General features: G+C 49.1%; 1 protein-coding gene across 3 annotated transcripts in view; it reads right to left on the bottom strand.

The window, feature by feature from the left end:
• Window positions 1-14,826, bottom strand: part of CDK5RAP2 (CDK5 regulatory subunit associated protein 2) — a 181,933-nt gene that overhangs the window by 14,786 nt on the left and 152,321 nt on the right. For all 3 annotated transcript variants that reach the window (XM_030858863.3, XM_060300553.1, XM_060300554.2), the window contains 5 exons: window positions 12,567-12,772; window positions 8,385-8,504; window positions 3,971-4,087; window positions 1,735-1,924; window positions 645-766 (listed from right to left, as the gene is read on the bottom strand). In XM_030858863.3, the coding sequence (XP_030714723.2) occupies window positions 645-766; window positions 1,735-1,924; window positions 3,971-4,087; window positions 8,385-8,504; window positions 12,567-12,772 (755 nt within the window). The remainder of the gene's footprint in view (window positions 1-644; window positions 767-1,734; window positions 1,925-3,970; window positions 4,088-8,384; window positions 8,505-12,566; window positions 12,773-14,826) is intronic.

Here is a 14,826-nt window from a genome sequence, read left to right as displayed (position 1 = left end):
TGAGAGGTGACCCTTTTCTAGGTAAACTTTCAATAGGGAGAAACCATCTGGAAAATTAGTTGCGAAAAAAAAAAAAAGATAAAAACCCACCACACCTCAAAACAGATTCTAAAACACTAGAGTTTACAGTCAAGTCGCTCTGATCTGGTATCTCTCTAGGATACAGCGAGGCCCAGGGCCAGCAACCGTCTCTATCAGCACGTAGTAGGTGCTCCGTAATTGTCTGCTGGATGAATGGGCAAAACAAAAACAAACACACACCAGCAGGAAAATGATCATAAAAGTGATTTCGTGAGTGTCTACTACGTGCCGGGTACTGTGCTAGGACGCTCTTAATAAATGATTTCATTTAATTTTCACAACTGTACACAACAGAGATTAGTAGACATGTTTTACAGAGGAAGGAGCAGGCCCAAAGGGGTGAGGTGACCTGTGGAAGGCATACCCTGGGACGCGAGGCCGTGAGAACCCAGACCGCTGTTCACCGGACTCCCGCTGCCACCTGAGAAGAAGGGTGGCCCAGAGAGCCTGCCTCAGCATCCATCTACTCTACCCTGGAGGCAAGCTTGGGGTTTCAGAACAGCGTTTCAGGAAAGAGGGCAGCCCGCCGTCCGGGGGAGCTCACAGGCCAGAGCACCCAGTACCTTGCAGCCTCCTGTGCTCTTCATCCAGCTTCTCGTACACCTTCAGCTCCACCCGGAGGGACTGCAGTAGTTTGTCGTTCTGCGTGAGCAGCTGCTGCCTCACCTTCACCTCCTCCTGCACCCTGGAAAGGCCCCGACGCCATGGGAGCAGAGGTTATTCTCACGCAGGGGCTTACTTGACCCACAGGGCAGGCAATTCCACCGTCAGCCAGAGAGTGTGGACAAGAGTGACAGCATGGGGAGGAGTACCCCTCACAGCTCTGCTTCCCGAGGGCTGCTCCCGGCCCAGCCCTTTACAGACGTGATCTCACGTCATCTTCACAGACACCCTAAAAGGTATGTGCTCTCTAATCCCCAATTCACGGATATGAGGAAGTGAAGCTCATAAGGTTATGTCTCACCCAGGGGTGCACAGCGCAGGAGAGAAGCCAGCACTGTGTGATGGCGAAGACAGTGACCTTGCAAATCACTGCACCACCCTGGGGAAGTGAGGGAGAGGTCATGAACTAAAGGTGTGGGGCGTCCGGAGTGCTGACGGAACTGCTGAAACACGTGGGACGAGATGGGAGTCTCCGGGGGACCGCAGAGGGCAGTCAGCGTGATGCGCTCACAGCCTAAGGCAGACTCCCGCACGCCTCTGTGCAGAAACTCCCGTGGCTTCCTGAGTCACTCGGCCTGAAAACCGAGGTCCTCACCAGGCCTCGGGGGCCTGCGGGGCTCGGCCTCCAGTCACCTCCGTGTCCTCCTCTACCTCGGCCTCTCCTCTAGCTGCACTGAGTCCTGGCTCTGCCCTGCACAGGCCAAGGACACCCTGCCTCGGGGCCCTGACCCTTTCCAAGGAAAAGGATCTTCCCCCAGGACCTGCAGAGCTCACACCCTCACGGCCTCCAGGTGGCCACTCAGATGGCATCCTTTCAGAGAGGCCGGCCCTGAACCACCCTGGATAAAACAAGCAATCCGCCCCAGGCCCCGTCCCCCTTCCTTAGATGACGTCGCTCCTCGTATTTTATTCCCACCTGACGTGCCACGTGTTGTGTGCTTCGTGTCCGTCCCCGGGCACCGGGCAGGGCCGGGGCACCCTGACCCCTACCTGCTCAGCTCACTGCGGCTGTGGCAGACCTCCCGGAGCAGCCGCTGGTTCTGACTCTCCTTCTCGTCCACCTCCCTCTGCAGTCTGTCGTTCTCCGCCCTCACACAGGCGAACTCCCGCTGAAGGTGCTCCAGGCCGGCGGTCTTCCTGGAGAGGGACTCGCGCAATTTCTCATTCTCCTTCTGTTTATCTGCGTGCACAAAAAAGCACCAATGAGAGGAGACACCATTTATTTTTTCCACCCTTATTATGCAAATACGGTGCTTCGGCTGGAGCGCTCAGAGAATACAAAAGAGAACGAGATTTCATCTGGCATTTATGATTGTGACATTCCAATTATCTCCTGCATTTTGGGCAGATAAATCTGTCAACATCTAGGGTGCAGATTAAACATCACTGGGATGAAATGGGCCCGTTTAGTCTTCTACTAAATAATGGGCCGTGCAAACCTAGCTACTTTGCCTTCACAGAGCAAACAGTGGGTAGAAATTAAAGACAGAGGCAAGAAACAGGGCCCCGAACTCTGGCGACGGGTGTTGGGAAAGTCCGGAAGCCTCCCAAGGAGGCCAGCAGGGCTGTGCGGACAGCAACCCAGCCGTCACTCTCAGGCCATGAGGCCAGCACGCCTGCTGAGGGATGAGGAACACGGGGGCACGGGGACCAATGGCCAAGGGCACAGCCTGGAGGCAGAGGGGCACACTGGAGTGAGGCTCTTCCGTTTACTCAAGAGTACCCCATACTCTTGTGGGGTCGCTGACCCCACAACCTTGAGCCAGGCTCTTCACTCCTCTGTGCCTCAGTTTCCTCATATGTGTGGCCAGGAGTAGTAACTGAGTCACTACATGTAAGGGCTTCGCACAGGGCCTCACAGCACGCTGAAGGCTGCCAGCACTCCGGCAGGCTGTTAGCCGTGCTGGTGGCGGTAACAGCTGACGTCGCCGCCGTGCTCACTGCAGTCATTACCTTAGCACCTCCCCATGTGTCACCCTACTTGCTCTTCAGGGCACACCTCCATGTAGGTACTTTTGTACTCCCCATTTTCCACACAGGAAACTAAGGATCAAAGAGCGTAAGACTTCACCGAAGTCACATAGCCAGTAAGTGGCAGAACCAGGATTCAGACCCAGGTTTTCTGATTCTACTCTTAACCCCGGCATGATCATCTCCGAGCAAGCTTTCTCCTCTTCCCTCAGACTGCAGCCATGCTAAGCCTCCTATAACTCCTGACTGGTCCAGACTCCCCACCCCCACCCCCGCCAGCCTCTAACCCTCGGGCCTCTGTCCTCTCTCTTCTATTTAAAATGCCCGGGCTCTTCTAACCTTAGGTCCCTCAGCTAACCCCTACTAATGCTCCAGACTCAGCTCTTAAAGACCAGCCTCCCCTGGGTCAGGATGCTTTCTCCGGGGTCCTGCGCCCCCTGAGCCTTTATCATGGCTAATCCTCACCCTGGTCTGCCATGGGTTGCCTGGCTCTCTCTCCCATCAGACCATGAACCCCTGAGGGAAGGAACCGGGTCTCGCTCAATTCTGTATCAGAATCTACACAGGCTGTGATACAGAAGAGGAACCAGGAAGTGTTTGCTGAATGAATGAATGAATGGATATCTGCAGAAGCCCCCGTTTCATCTCTTAAGCCAGAATCGGCATCAGTATCCTCTAGTGAAAGTGGGATAAACGGGCCCAAGTCCCAGCTGCACCACCTTCTGTATCTGTGGCCGCAGGCCAGTCAATTCCCCAAGCCTCAGTTTCTCACCTGTAAAATAGGACTAACAATAACGTCATCCCAGAAACATTTTAAGTGAAAGCTCTTTGTGGGTTAAGCTCCAAACAGACGGAATTAAAAGAAGCGATCTTTAAAATACTGGAGAAACTTGCCTGACAGCAGGAAATCTCTGAAATTTGGGGAGCAATGTATTCCCAGCCCTTCTCTCCCACTGTGAACTAAGCCAAGCTGAGAGGTGGCTGCACAGAGGGGAGGGTGACAAGTAAGGAAAGTAGCGCCTACTAAGCCCCTGTCAGAGGCACCAGGCTGCGGGCTGGACACTGCTTAGGTGTCACAACGGCCCTCTGAGGCGTTCCTATTTTACAGCTAAAACATACTGAGGTTCAGGGAGGTTAAGCGACCTGCCCAAAGTCACAGGGCCACAGGACTTGGTCTCACTCCAGCGCCTGCATTCTCTCCACGCCACAGAGGGCTGTGGAGCTCCAGGCTGCGGACGGCTCCTCTCGTTTTTACCTCTGGATCCTTTAGCGAGCATTGTATTGAGGGCCTCGTTCTGCTTCCTCAGGAAACATATTTCTGATGTCAGAGAATTATGTAGCTCTGAACCATAAGCAAAAATGTTTGAAGAACCTATAAAAACACACATAAATAGTAATTTATAGATAGTCTCCAGGCCCGTATGGATGGAACTTTTTGGAAAACAGTTTTAAATAATGAGGAAACACAACACACAATGAAAATTACTCCTGTGAACTATCTAAGGTACTACCAGAGCCCAAAGGGAGATGAGAGTGAGCCTGAAAGAGGAGACGGAGGAGACTCCCCACATCCTACCCGGCCTCGGGGTGAACAAAGGAGAACCGGGCTGGCGGGGCGGGTGACAGTCTTAACCTCCACGATTTCTCTCCTGAGGTCCAAACCCTCAGGGGACCTCTCCACTGAGGCTCCGGTCCACTCTTCACCTTTCCCCCCAACCCTTCCAATCCCGCCCTCCCTCCTGTTTCCTGCCGGTGTAGACGGTCTCGCCTCTAACCCTAACCGGAGCCGGAAACCTGGGAGCCAGACTAAAGGCCTCTCTCTTCCACTGCCCAGTCAGGCAACCATGACTGCTGACTCTTCCTCCAAAATGCCTCAGACGCTGGCCCCCTCTTTTCTGCCCCTGTAGTTCAGCCTTATACCTTGCCCCGTTGCCTCTGCCAATGAGCTTATCATCCTAAACACGGTCCATTCAGGTTTTTTTCTGCTCAAAAATACGTGATGGCCCCACCATCACGTATTTGTGTTTGGTTGTGTGATTGGCAAAAGACAATCACACAACCAAACACAAGGTCCAAACTTCAGATCTCTATTATTTAGCTCGAATCTCAAGGCCTACACCCCACTCCCTCTCACACTAGACCCTGGTGTCCTCAAATGCAGCCAGACTGAGCCATGCGTGCTCCAAACACACACCACACACATGGTCACACACCTCCCTGGCTTTACAGGATGAGGTACTCCCTTTGCCTAGAATGCCTATCACCTTCTTCACCTGTCAAAATCACACTCACCTTTCAACTCGTAGCTCATACTCACTGCCCCGAAGTGTAGACTAAAAAGACCAGGCTCTAAAGCTGGACAGCCTGGGTGTGAGGAAACTTACAAACTCTGATCGGTCTCCTTATCTGTAAATACCTGCCCGGGTACTGTCTATCTCCTGAAATCCTAGCCCTCCCTCCGTCCGGGCAGCTCCCTTGACACACCACCTCAGCACTGCCCGTGCTCGGAACTTTCTACGGCTGCACCATGTATGATGTTCATGTTCACAGCGACCCCTGGAGAGCACTTGCTGGGTGCAAGGCACTTTCTACACTTGGCAGGCGGATGCTTCCCGGTCTTCCTTACTGGTGGAGTCTACCACACCGCAGAGCCCAAATGCCAGACACCTGCTCTTCCAGTCCGGCTAGAACACGGTCATGTGCCACTTCTGGTCGATGAAACTTGACAGGAAGCCTGCTGGGAGCTTCTGGGAAAGCTTTTCCACCCGGATGAAAGGAGGACAGGCAGGAGCACGTGCCACCCTCCTCCTTCCCCGCTCTGGACCCTGTCCTGAGAGGAAGGGATGCTGCAGCCGTCACAGGTACTAACCCTGTGCCCAGCTACCAGTCAGTCAGACTTCAGACCTGCCTTAGAAACGCCTGCCTCTGGATTTCTTGTTATGTACAAAGACATAAATCCCCATTGGTGACACCAGTTTCTACTCATATTCTGTTATCTGCAGCTGAAAACATCCTGATACACAACTGAGGACCTGTAATATCCAAACTCCCTCTAAGGAAGGTATGGTATTGTGTCTCCCGGAAGCCAGAGTTCATTCTCTTTCCACGCTACAGGCACTACCTTTTCCTCATGCTAACGGTTCACTGATTACAATGTCATATGTTTTTTTTATTCACGTGTATCTCTCCCCACTATCCTCCTCCACTCTCCCTATGAACTCTGGTGTCTTTCCAGAGACACCTGGGCTTGAACCACGGCTCCGGCTTCTTAGCAGCTGCATGATCTCAGGCACGTCACATAACGTCCCTAAAGCCTCTATTAACTCAATAAAAATGACGGATGGATGTTACTGTTACTGCTATTACCATTCGTCAATCCACCACTGATGACACGCTGGAGCCAAAAGAAGACCAAAGAGCAACCTGGATGAACAGGAACAATTCTACAGAAGAAGTCTCCTGCAACCACAGCTAAGGTGCTGACTTTTCAAAGGAATAATCAGGCCAAGGAACAGTTTCTGACAAAGCCTGAGCTAGCAGGATCCGCTTCGGATGCTACGAGGCCCATCTTTCCTCTGAACATCATCACTATAAGCTTGTAGAACCGGTGACAAGCCGGAAGATGTAACACATGAGATGACAGTTTTTAACAACGTTCCACCTCAACATTACAAGGAGCCATGCCTTTCTCAAACCTGCTCCCAAGATGAACATTTCACAGCAGGAGGGAGGCAGAACCACTATTATTTCTTTGTCTTTTCAGGGATTGTGACAACATGGTGAGAACAGCACGTCTTCCCACCAGCATAAATACTTTATGAATGCCTTTTTGTAAACCTTCCCATCAGAGTGAACTGCTCTCCAGAGCAACTGCCTGCTCCACTGTAGCTGGTGGCCATTTGAGTCCCCAAATAATTCTATAATTGGATTTGTCAGGGAAAATGTAAAACAGAATGAATCTAATTCAGGCATTACCAAGAGTGACTGTGATGGGCCCAGGCGTGTATTTCTTTCCTGTGTTTGATGTGACTAATAACTCAGATTAATCAATTTCCCTGGGAGTGTGAGGGGGAGGAGGGGCAGGATGCCGCTGGGGTTGGGGGGAGGAGGGGAGGGGGAGGGGGGGGAGAGAGAGAGAGATGGAACCTTTCTGTTTACCTTGCAAGCTACAGCATATATGGTACTTTGAAAAGATGTCCTTCTAGGCTGAAGGCTATGATGGGCTAGAATGCAGTGACTAGGGGTGCAAAGAAGCAAGTGCTGCCACTGACTACATCTTTCTAGAACTCGGTTATCTCATCCCTAGAAATGGCAACGACATTAGTGTCCCCACCCGGAGCAGAGCTTAGAGCTTCGCAATGTTAAACGAATAATGTTATACAAAATAAAACTGATGATGATGAAGAAAACCACCATCTCTTGGGTGAGGCACTGAGCAAGGCCCTATGTATAACACTGTCTCATTTAATCTCACAATGACCCCGTTTTGTAAGATAATGAAGCCTGGAAGGGAGAGGTGACTTGCCCAAAGTCACGGAGCTCATCAGCAGAAGAGCTGGGTCCCTACCCAGGCCAGTCCGGCTCCCAAACAAACTCAGGCTTTTCCTGGTGCACAGAGCTGCTCTCAAGATATATTCTGACCAGAGGGAGGACACTCTCTTTGGAGCAGCAAGGAAGGATGACCAAAATAGATTACTCAATGAAAGAAGGAACAGAGCAGTGATATAAAGCATTCTACCTTTCCGGCAGGTGAAGGAGACAATAAGAATATACATCTGTATCTGCATTAAGACTGTAAGGATAGAGAAGAAAACTAACAAAAGTGGGAGGAGAGAAGGGAGAACAGGACTAATGGGTACAGAATGGTGATATTAATTTTTGAACCACATGAATGTCTTGCCTATGGGAAAAAAATATGTATTTTTAAGCTTCTCATGGAAGAATAGTCCATTCTGAGCTAACTGTGGTTATGTAAGAACACTGGGGACCTCGTGATTGGCACGTGGGAGTTACCAGATTGCCAAAATGCATTATTAACAAAAAGACAAAATACTTTTTTTTTTTTTGCGGTACACGGGCCTCTCACTGTTGGGGCCTCTCCCGTTGCGGAGCACAAGCTCCAGACGTGCAGGCTCAGCGGCCATGGCTCACTGGCCCAGCCGCTCCGCGGCATGTGGGATCCTCCCGGACTGGGGCACGAACCCGTGTCCCCTGCATCGTCAGGCGGACTCTCAACCACTGCGCCACCAGGGAAGCCCTACTGCTTTGTTTTATTTTAACATACCTATCTATTTTGCTTCAGCTTCTAGAGTCAAATGAGGAGGCAACCACAATTCACAATGCCAGAGGCTGGCAGACTCCTCCAATGACCGGGAAACGAACATTTATCAAGTACTTGTTCTGCACCAGGGACTATGGGACACTCCGCTTAAGTTAGCGCACTTAATTCTCATCGCCACCAGAATAAAATGGGAATTATTATCCTCATTTAACAGATAAATTACTGTAACTGAGAGTCAGCAAGGTGAAGTAAACAGCAAAGTCGGGATTTGAACTAAAATCTCTCTGGCCACAAGTCCAAAGCTCTTCCCAATACACAGCGCGCTTATCCAGGCAAATGCGCCACAAAGGAAGCCCTCACCGCCCTTTGGGAAGGTCCACCTTATTACCTTGGTCAATTTCAGAGCCTTGTCGCTCCAGCTGTCTCCGTAGCTTCTCATTTGTTTTAATAGATTCTTCTAAACGTTTTCTCAAACTTCGAATTTCTTGTATATGTTCCATTAGTAAGTCTACAGGAAGGAGGACATTTTTAATTTAAAGTCTGAAGCCCCCAACAAACTGAATAATTTATAGACTACGCAGTGATCTTGAAATTCTAAATAGTACTGGATATGTTAAGAGAGTCTTCCTGAGGCCTGGGGAGGCAGAGCTACTGCCCACAGCCCACAGCCAGTCTGTGATGATTCTCTGCAGCCCTCTACAAAGAAGATACTTTATATCACATGGAAAAATTACACACCATGCAATTTTAATGCTAACTCTAATACAGCCTTTTATTCTTCTAAATATCAAATATTAATTTAAAATCTTCCTTTCAGGGAAACTAAAAGATCACTTTCAAGTTCGCCTGAATTGCCTGAGAGTTGATTAAGCCACCTTCATAACGAACTCAGATATTTTTGAGACTAATCCTTTGAGAGGAATATGTTAACCATTTATCACTTACTAATTCAAGACTTAAAAACAAGGCAAAACAATAATCCCAACACTGGTGAGAATGGTAAGAAGGGTGCTCTCCAGGAATACATCCTGTTAGCACGAGTATAAACGTGTATGACTCTGGGGACTATTTTTGTCATTAGCCTTAGAAAGGTTCTTTCCAATTTATTTTTACCAAATAATTCTACTTCTAGGAATCTATTTAAAGAGATCACCGGAGATACTGACAATCATTTGTCAGAATGTTTGGAAAGGTTCATCTCAGCACTATTTATAACAGTCAGAACTGAAAATAACGCAAATGATTACATTAACTGCTTTACATCCCTTATGATGCAATGTTACACAGCTATTAAAATTATATTATGAAGACCATATAATATCATGAAAAAATACAGATACAAAATGGGTTATTCAGCATAATCACAACTCTGTTTAAAAATCTGCAGACAGGAAAGACACATATATGCAAAAGAAGGAAATATACCTAAATATTAACAGAGGTCGCCTTTAGGTGGTAGATCTTAGGCTTCTCAAAACTTTAATACTATATCTTAACATAATATTTAACAATATATAGAAATTTAAATTTTCTGAATTTTCTAAAATGAGCATGCTTTTAATTTCTCAGCCTCTGCCACAGCTCACTTTAACAAAGAAAGGAGGAAGTGCAGTTCCAGTCCAGAGGTAGGTTTTTAGTATCAGTGTTTACAGCAAAATCACATTAAGTATCCAAAGGCAAAACTAATGTCTTTAATTCATCAATTAGGGGATACTCGGTTTTGTCTTGGTAATGTTTGTTTTAAAACATTATACTAATGTTATGACCCAGTTTTAATTCCTCCAAAATGACTTTCATTTAAAAGTATCACAACGTTACAGATCTTTTCCTAATTAAATAGTAATTCTGCCATGAATTTGAATGTTTATGGGATGACTTAATTCCCAGATCTTCAGCTATCTCCTATGAATGCCAGGAGCGCAGCAAGTCATTTGGCGGACTGTCTGTGGACCCCGCCTGCAATAAACCGAAGCAGCACGGCAACACACCTCCCGTTCCTGCCTTGCTGCCCCGCAAATCTTCCAGCGGCCAGTCAGGTCTCAGTGAGTCAGGAACTTATCTGTTCTGACTGCAGCCTTCCTTCCTGGTTTATCCACGTCACATACTGCCGGCTTCTGGGGCAAAAACCCTCAGCAGCAATCGGTACAACACATCTTCTACTGAGACTGGCTGGAAGCTGGAATCATCCCTTGGCCTTAAGGAAACATTCCCGGTCGAATTGGACACCGCTTGTTAATTATGCAGCCCTAACTGGGCAGAAAGAAATACTATACTCATCTTAACACAGGAGAAAAATATCTGTCCCTCTTACAATAATACCCTTCTGACAAACGCCGCCTCTTTAAACCCATAAATCCTGCAAGCAGCAGCCACCACAAGCGATGGTATAAATATCTTTGCCGAGTAGCTCCAATTTATAGAATCTAGGTTAGGAAAATGCCCCAGAATAAGGGGAAAGCTTTATGTTCAAAGACACTCCCTGCAGCACTGTTCACAATTGTGAAATTTTAGAAAATGACTTAAATGTTCAGCAACAGGGGAACATAAGGAAAACTGCAGTTCAGCCATTCAACGGACTATTCCAAAGCCACTGAAAATGATGTTATGTAACACGTCAGAAAACTTATGATATAATGCTAAGTGAAAAAAGGACAAGTACTAAATTATCTTTCTGCTCAGATTATAAGCGCGACAAAAGGAAAAACAGATGCAGAGACCAAAAGTCTGAAGAGAAACAAACCCAAAAAAGCTAACAGTGGGTTAATTAGGACAGCTCCAGAGAGCACTGTCCCCATTCGGGAAAGTGCCGGATAATCCACTTGAGAAGCCCAAGGTCATAGGTCCTCAGAGGACTGAGAAGTAAAAGATGGTTCTACACTGGAAATAAACCAAGGCTGGGGTGGCGGATGGGGCCTAGAGTGAGAAACAGGAGGGCAGGCTGGGGGAGAGAGAGGAAGTGCCTGGCACCACCGTAGCAGGAGGGTCTTAAAGAACAGGGATCACAAATAGCCCGTCAAGGATCAGGCTTGCCGCATTGTAAACCCCGCCCCTCTAGTCCCTGACACCTCAGTCTGCTCCTCCCACAAAGGCCCTGTGAGAGTGGTCTCGGGCAGCAGGAGGCAGCACAAGGGACAGGGAAAGGATCCATGGTCTAACCCAAAGCAGGAGAAGGCAGAGAGTAGAGCCAGAAATAACTGAGAGAAACCAAGTACACAGAAACTCACAGAAACTGCAGAGGGATACGGCCACGAACCCAAAGAAAGCACATCTAGGTAACTGGTTACTGGAGGACCCCAGCTGATACCTGCGTTACATCAAACGTGTACACTTCATGCTCGAGGTCCGATTCCAAACCGTGCTCCCCTGGCCCCTGCGTACCCTAAAGGAGCCTCGGAGGCGCCACTGGGGATAAAGGCTCCACTCCTTTGGGAAAAAGGTGTATCTTTTATATATCTTTTACATATATTCAGTTTCATCTGAAAAAAAGAAAAGGGAGGGGGGATTGCTGCTGCTAAAAAAATAGATTTAAAAATTTTGAAACCCTGGTTCTAATGTGATCTGGTGTCAACAAAGAGTTTTTAGCAGGGAGGTGTCTGATTTGTTCCCTGGGTCCATTCTGGGCACCTTGCAAACAACCCACTGGAAAAAGGAGAGACCAGAGGATGTCAGCTGAGGTCCAGAGGCTATACCAGGGCTCAGAAAACTATGGCCCCTGTGTCAAATCCACCCACCACCTGTTTTGGTAAATAAAGTTTTATTGAAACATACCCACACTCACGCATTTACGTATTTTCTACAGCTGCATTATGCTGCGACAGCACGACTGAGTAACTGCAACGGAGACCATATGCTCTGCAAAGCCTGAGGCACACAGTATCCAGCCTTTTACTGGAAAAGGTCTGTCTGTTCTGGTCTATACCAGTCCTTGAGCTTATGGAGAGTAAGCCCTACCTAATGCCCAACAGGAGGCAATCAAGACTGCAAACACAGAAGGGGTAAAGGGGAGCTCAGAGGCAGGTGGGGTCACGGGAGGCTGATTCTGCCAACTGAGCCCACGGCTCCGTGCCCAGAGGCAGAACAAGGGGCCGACGGAAAGGGCCGAGGGTCACACTGAAGAGAAACACAGCAGATTTACTGAATTCAAAATCTCCAAACAGGGGGTTAGGTACTCTCGGGCCCCTGTACAGTTCAAAGCAACGGTCCTCAAAGCGACACCACCTTAGGAAGAGCTAGAAAGAGACAGCAAGAAATGGGCCAGACCTAGACCTGATCCATAACCCCAGTGCTTTCCAGTCTGCCAGATAAGGAATGGCAAGGCATGTAACACGTCATCATTAAAAAATAAAAAGGACTTTTTCCCAATCTCCAACACTTTCAACAACCGTAGCTTTCCCCGGTGATGAAGGATAACTCTTAACAATGGGCCTGGGCCCTCGCAGGATCTCCTCTCACCTGGTAACTATTCCAATGTCACTATACTCCGCTTTAGTACGAAGGCAAGACAGCAAACTATCGTTCAAAGCAGGAAAACTCTGGCTAGGTTTACGACGCTCAGTGAAGCTTGGCTTACCTTGAGAAACGTTGTTTGCCAGGACCGAAGTCTTCTCGGTCTCTCTGTCTTGCTTCTGGTCTCGTGAGGAGGACTTTGCGGACATTTCACAGTTGGACAGCATGTGACAGTCGGACAGCATGTGACCGTCGGACAGCACGCGTGAGGCTGAGGGCGCAGGATACTCAGGGAGAATGTGTTGGTAGCTTAAGTTGTCTTCCTCAGTCCTTGACCATCGGGATTGAAAGAGAAATCGTTTTCCACACTAAGATCCCAAACCAGGACCATGACTTAAGAACACTTAAGATGACTGGCTCTTTGTAATCTACCCACATTTGCAATGGTGTTCTGGAGGCTTTTTGTTTCCCTAGAGCATTTTTTAGCAAGGATACTCTAAAAACAAACACAAAGAGGGCTCAGTGGGCTTGACGTGGAGCCAGTGAAGGAGGGGGAGCCACCGTCTGGCTGGTAGTGGAGGGACCCTGAGAGAGGGCACGAGTCAGCGGCAGCTGCGTATCAACCGGCCGCTCTGTACCAGGCATTTTACGCAGACGGTCCTCCTTGGTCCTCACAGAATCCCTCTGAGGTAGGGAGGACCATCCTCATTTAGAGCTGCGGGGACGGAGGCGCATCAGAACCTTGCCCACAGTCTCACAGCTTGTACGTGGCAGCGCACACATCTGAATCCACGTCTGTCTGGCTCCAAGGCCCCAGGAGAACGTGGGGGGCCAACCCAAACCCACGAGGTGGACTTACGGGTTTAAAAACCTCAAAACCCTCACGGTCCGCAAGCAGATTCCGGTATCACCATTGAGGCAATCATCTGGTTAGTGACCTGTATTACCCAAGGGCCACCTAAGCCGGGAGGAAAACCACCCTGAACTCTGTGAAGAGCCCACGTGAATCCCCATTACAGATAAGCTCCTTAATTTAAGCTCTTCTTTCTCCCACTTTTTCCTATTCCTTCGTGTCTCATTATTCATGAACTCAGACAAGAGCAGAGGACTTAAAGCTGCAGCGCATCCACTAACAGGTAAACAGCAGATGCAGTTGTGCTCAGACAGCGTGCTGGAGGCGATGGCTCGCTGCTGCCTTGCCGAGTGCAGGAGGGGCCGAGGGCACACATTTAATTAGCGTGAGCACTAAGCCTACAGCCGGAAACAGCAGAACAGAAGGGACAGAGACAAACCTGCCAGAAAGGGAAGGGTGACACGTGGCTGAGGAAGGCCAGAAGAGGCTCCCTGCCATTCTCCAAGCAACCACGGTCGGCTTTCAAGATGGCCAATCTGATCATGTCTAGTCCCAGCTTACTCTCCTTCAAAGACTCCCCTCTTCCTGTAGAACAGGATTTGGGCTCTTAAGGCAGTATCTGAGGACCAGCCCAAGGCAGCCCTGCCTGCCTCTCTAGCCTCACGTTCCATGCACCAGCCAGGCAGCTCAAAGGGGTCGTGTCTCCGTCACCTCGAGGGGGGACACTCTTCCAACAAGCCACGCCCCGGAGCCGCGTGCTTCAGATCTCAGCGAAGACCATCTCCACTCGGGGAGGCCCTTACTGCCCTCTCCGCAGCCTGCCGGTGGGACATGACCCACCGTTATTATCAGGACAGAAGTGGAGGGTTGAACTGGGAAGGGTCTTGCGAATACCGCAGTGGGAGAGGAAAGTTTCTTCTAAACTTACAGAAGCCCTGAGTAAAATGCCCTCCAGTGAAGAGCTGTGATACCTCCCTGCCTGCCCACCCTAACGATGCTGGAGGCCTTCACGATGCCAGTAAAATCTGAAACTCTGCACCCCAGACTGGTCTTTATTTCTTTATTTTGCCCCCAGGAGTCCAAAGGGTCGCAGCTCCAAAGATGAGGGAAGCAGCAATGGCACTAACGACAGTCAGAACCTTGAACAAGTCAACAGAGGAGGGCGAGACCCTGACGTTTCCAGTGGGCCACAGAGGCAAGCTAAGAGTGCTTGCAATCCATTTATTCCATGAACATTTTTAAAAAATTCCAACCACATGCCAGATAGCTGGGGCTAGAGCAGGTGTGCAGATATTAAAGAAGTCTTTGCCCTCAAAAGGCAATGTGCAATAACAATAAGAGCCCAGGTGTTGGAGCATAACAGATTCAAGTTCAAATCCCAGTTCTGCCTCTTAATGGCAAGTATGCAACTCTGACCCTGAAGGTCCTCATCCTAAACTGGGAACAATAATGCTCACCTTGTAGGGTCAGAAATAACGGATGTGAATGCCTAGGGCAGCAGCTGGCACATACCATACCTAGTTAATGCTGT

Source organism: Globicephala melas, chromosome 6 (assembly GCF_963455315.2).
Source record: "Globicephala melas chromosome 6, mGloMel1.2, whole genome shotgun sequence".
Classification (NCBI taxonomy): domain Eukaryota; kingdom Metazoa; phylum Chordata; class Mammalia; order Artiodactyla; family Delphinidae; genus Globicephala; species Globicephala melas.
This window is presented reverse-complemented; position numbering and strand designations above follow the sequence as displayed.